Source organism: Apteryx rowi, unplaced genomic scaffold (genome assembly GCF_003343035.1).
Source record: "Apteryx rowi isolate R43461 unplaced genomic scaffold, aptRow1 scaffold_1863, whole genome shotgun sequence".
NCBI classification, from domain to species: domain Eukaryota; kingdom Metazoa; phylum Chordata; class Aves; order Apterygiformes; family Apterygidae; genus Apteryx; species Apteryx rowi.
The window spans coordinates 1-4,283 of NW_020448156.1; the positions used below are offsets into that span (position 1 = coordinate 1).

The 4,283-nt window shown below is 70.5% G+C and overlaps 1 protein-coding gene across 1 annotated transcript in view; it reads right to left on the reverse strand.

Moving 5' to 3' along the window:
* Window positions 1–5: 5 nt before the first annotated feature.
* The window catches only part of PCNX3 (pecanex 3), a gene marked incomplete at its 5' end in the record, with an annotated part of 13,591 nt that continues 9,313 nt past the window's right edge, over window positions 6–4,283 (reverse strand). The window contains 7 exon segments of the mRNA XM_026061896.1: window positions 6–284; window positions 972–1,202; window positions 1,294–1,441; window positions 1,551–1,654; window positions 2,225–2,455; window positions 2,940–3,193; window positions 3,865–4,125. Coding sequence (XP_025917681.1) covers window positions 6–284; window positions 972–1,202; window positions 1,294–1,441; window positions 1,551–1,654; window positions 2,225–2,455; window positions 2,940–3,193; window positions 3,865–4,125 — 1,508 coding nt within the window.

A 4,283-nucleotide genomic window follows, 5' to 3' on the forward strand; every position in this document is an offset into this window, starting at 1 on the left:
GGGGCTCACCGCGTCCAGGTGGCGGCGAGCCAGGCGGCGATGGCGCGGGCGCTGAGCGGGCCGCCCCAGAGGGCGCGCAGCTGCGGGTGGGAGCCGGCGAAGGAGGTGGTGAGGGGCGACACGTAGATGGGGTAGCCCAGCGGCTGGTCGCACGACGAGTTGATGATGTTGCGCAGCGCCTGCTTGGCGTTCTGGATGCTGCCCCGCTCCGGGTTGCGGTTGCGCAGGAAGACGAGCTCCTGCTGCTGCCCGGCCCAGAGCCCCCGCACGCACTCCCGGTTCACCTGCGGGGAAAAAACGCGGTTACTGGGGGCACTGGGAGAGCTGGGATGGTGCTGGGATGGTGCTGGGACAGCCCAGAGCCCCCACACGCACTCCTGGTTCACCTAGGGGGGGAAAAGGGGGTTACTGGGGGCACTGGGAGTGCTGGGATGGGGCTGGGACAGCCCAGAGCCCCCGCACACACTCCTGGTTCACCTAGGGGGGGGAAAAAGGGGTTACTGGGGGCACTGGGAGTGCTGGGATGGTGCTGGGACAGCCCAGAGCCCCTGCACACACTCCCGGTTCACCTGGGGGGGGGAAATGCAGTTACTGGGGGCACTGGGAACACTGGGACGGTGCTGGGACTGCCCAGAGCCCCTGCACACACTCCTGGTTCACCTAGGGGGGGAAAAGGGGGTTACTGGGGGCACTGGAAGTGCTGGGACGGTGCTGGGGGGGACGGGGCATGGCCCAGAGCCCCTGTGCATGCTCCCAGCTCACCTGGGGGGGGAGAAAAGGGGTTACTGGGGGCACTGGGGGGTTACTGGGGGCAGTGGAATGACACTGGTACAAGATAGGGCACGGCACACAGCCCCCCATCCCACCCCTATTCACTCGGGGGGGAAGAACGGGGATGCTGGGGGGGAAAAGAGCAGGATTGGGGGCAGAGGGGTGCCGTCCCCGGGCGCCCGGACGCCTGGGCCCCTCACCTTGATGACGCGGAAGCTGAGGTAGCGGCGGTTGAGCATCACCACCTTGTACTCGTCGCTGGCCTCGTCCATGACGTGCCGCAGGGCCAGCAGCGCCGGCGTGTTGGCCAGGATGGCGCCGCGCCAGGCCGGGTCGCCCTCGTGCGAGATCACCATGCGGCCCTCGTTGGCCGCCACCGCCTCGTAGAGCGCCGCCGCGTCCTCGTACTCGTCGGGCGACGTGAAGTGGTCCTGCACGGGGACGGCGAGACGGGGGCACGGGCAGCGCCGGGGCCGCCCCGCGCGGCCTGTCCCCTCCGTGCGCCGTCCCCCTCCCCGGTACCTGGTGCAGCTTGAGGGCCATGCGCACGCCGGGGGCCACCACGCGGTGCAGCAGGTCCATGTCGGCGAAGACCCACTCGTCGCGGGGCGACGTGATGCGGAAGTCGCCCTTGAAGAGGGCGTGCAGCCCGTAGAGGAAGGGCTCCAGGCTGCGCGGGGGTGGTGGCGTGAGCGGGGGCGCCCCGGACGCCTGGGCCCGTCCCGGACGCCTGGGCCCACGGCAGATCCGGGGGTGGTTTTTTTGGGGGGGGGTCTCACCTGGCCGACATGCTGTGCGAGGCGGTGCCCAGCGCCCGGCGGCCGAGCGCGCAGAGCCCGAAGCAGAGGGTGACGAGGGGCGAGTCCCAGTCCTTGTCCACGGGCTGCGGGGACAGCGGGGACGGGGCGGGTCAGGCCCCCAACCCCGTCCCTGTCCCCACCGGGGTCCCTCATCCCCATCCCCGTCCCCGCCGGCCGTCCCAACCCCGATGCCGTCAGGCTCCTCCTGTCCCCAAACTCGTTCCCATCCCCGTTGGGGTCCCCTGTCCTTGTCCCCATCCCCATCCCTGCAAGGCTTCTGGTCCTGGTCCCTGTCCCTGTCCCCACAGGACTCCATGTCCCTGTCCCTGTTCCCATGGGGCTCCCTGTCCTGATCCCCATTCCCATCCCTGTCCCCATAGGGCCCCTCTGTCCCTGTCCAAATCCCCAAGGAGCTCTACCATCCCCATCCCCGTCCCCGTAGGGCCTCGTGTCCCTATCGGGCTTCCCTGTCCCCATCCCCATCCCTGTCCCCATGGAGCTGCCCCATCCTGGTCCCCGTGCCCATGGGGATCCCCTGTCCCCACTGGACTCTTCCATCCCTGTCCCCATCCCCATGGGGCTGCCCAATCCCTGTCCCCAGGGGGCTGCCCCACGCCGGTCCCCGTCCCCACGGGGCTGCCCCGCGGGCGCACCTGGGCCCGGCGCCCGGCGCAGTGCTGGATCCAGCCCAGGTAGGCCTGCCGGAAGGCCGGGAGGCTGAGGCCGCCCAGGCGGGCGTCAAAGTCCTCGTCGATGTTGAGGTTGAAGGTGGGGTCAGTGTCGGCGTAGCCGGGCGCCGTGCAGGGCCGCAGCCCCTCGCGCACCCCCTCGTGCGCCAGCCACTCCTCCAGCTTCGGCGACCGCGTCACGTAGTAGATGATGCTCTGCGGAGGGGAGGGCACGGGCTGGGGACGGCCCCGCGCAGGGACCGCTCCCTCGGGCAAAGCGCAGCCTCCTCGTGCAAAGCACAGCCTCCTCATGCAAAGTGCAGTGTCTTTGGGCAAAGCGCAACCTCCTCGTGCAAAGCGCAACCTCCCCGTGCAAAGTGCAGCCTCTTTGGGCAAAGCGCAGCCTCCCCGTGAAAAGCGCAACCTCCTCGGGCAAAGCGCAGCCTCCTCGGGCAAAATGCATCCCCCCCAACGCAAAATGCAACCTCCTCATCCAAAGTGCAACCACTGCCCGGGCAGGGTGCAGCTCCCGTGCAAAGCACTGCCTTCGTACAAGGCGCAGCTCCCCGTATGAGGCGCAGCCCCCCATGTGAGGCGCAGCCCCCCGGGCAGGGTGCAGACCCCGTGCAAGGTGCAGCCCCCGTGCAAGGTGCAGCCCCCCGCGCCAGGCGCAGCCCCCCGCACCAGGCGCGCCGCCCACCTTGACGTAGTAGGTGATGAGGATCTTGCGGAGGTCGAAGACCTGCAGCATGGAGGCGGCGTTGTTGTCGCTGATGCTGTAGCCCTCCAGCACGTACTTGGTGGCCGCCACCTCCCAGGCGAGCCAGCGCTGCCCGAAGGCGGCGTTGAAGGACAGCACGTGGGGCAGGTGGCCCGGCTCGCAGCAGCAGCAGCCCTCGTCCTCGTCCACCCCCTCCGTGATGGCCTCCACCTCCCGCTGCTGGCAGTAGGTGCCTGCGGGACCGGGCCCGCGGGGAGGTCAGCGGGGACGGGGACGTCCCCCCGCGAGGGGCATGGGGCTGGGGGATGTCCCTGAGCCCCCCCAGGAGCAGGACATTCCCGTGGGGACGTCAGTGGGGACAGGGACATCCCCGAGCCCCCTGCAAGGGGGACAAGGCTGGGGGACATCCCTGAGCCCCCCCAGGAGCAGGACATTCCCATGGGGACATCAGTGGGGACGGGGATGTCCCCGAGCCCCCTGCAAGGGGGACAAGGCTGGGGGACGTCTCTGAGCCCCCTGCGAGCGGGACGTGCCCACGGGGGACATCAGTGGGCCAGGGATGTTCCCAAGCCCCCGTGAGCAGGACATGTCCATGGGGACGTCAGCTGGGGCCAGGGATGTCCCTGATCCCCAGGAGCGGGACGTGCCCATGGGGACGTCAGCTGGGGCCAGGGATGTCCCTGACCCCCAGGAGCGGGACGTGCCCGTGGGGACGTCAGCTGGGGCCAGGGACGTCCCCAAGCCCCCGGGGAGCTGGACGTGCCCACAGGGACCTCAGCGGGGCTGGAGGACGTCCCTGACGCCCCACGAGCGGGACATCAACGATTTCGGAGCAACGTGCCCCAAAACCTGGAGCCCGGGCCGCCCCGGGGACCGCGGGTGCCGCGACGGGGGGCCGGCTCACCCCTGAACTCGAGGCCGCGGAGCTGGAAGGTGACGAGGCCGTTGCCGATCTCCACGAGGTGCACGAGGGCGTTGAGGTAGTCGGAGGCGAGGACGAAGCAGTCGCCGGCGCCGAAGGTGCCCCAGCGCCCCAGCTGCAGGTCGCCGCAGAGCGAGTGCTGCAGCGACCGCGTCAGGTGCTCGTAGAAGATGGAGTTGAGGTTGTTGTCGTCCGCGCCTGGGGGGCGGCCGCCCCGTCAGCGCCCGGCTGCCGTGGGGCGGGCTGGGGGGCGCTGGGGGCCCAGGGAGGCTGGGGGGCAGGCTGGGGGGTCCCACGGGGCAGCTGAGGGCCCAGGGAGGCTGTGGGGCAGGCTGGGGGCTGCAGGGTCCCATGGGGCAGCTGAGGGCCCAGGGAGGCTGTGGGGCAGGTAGGGTCCTGGG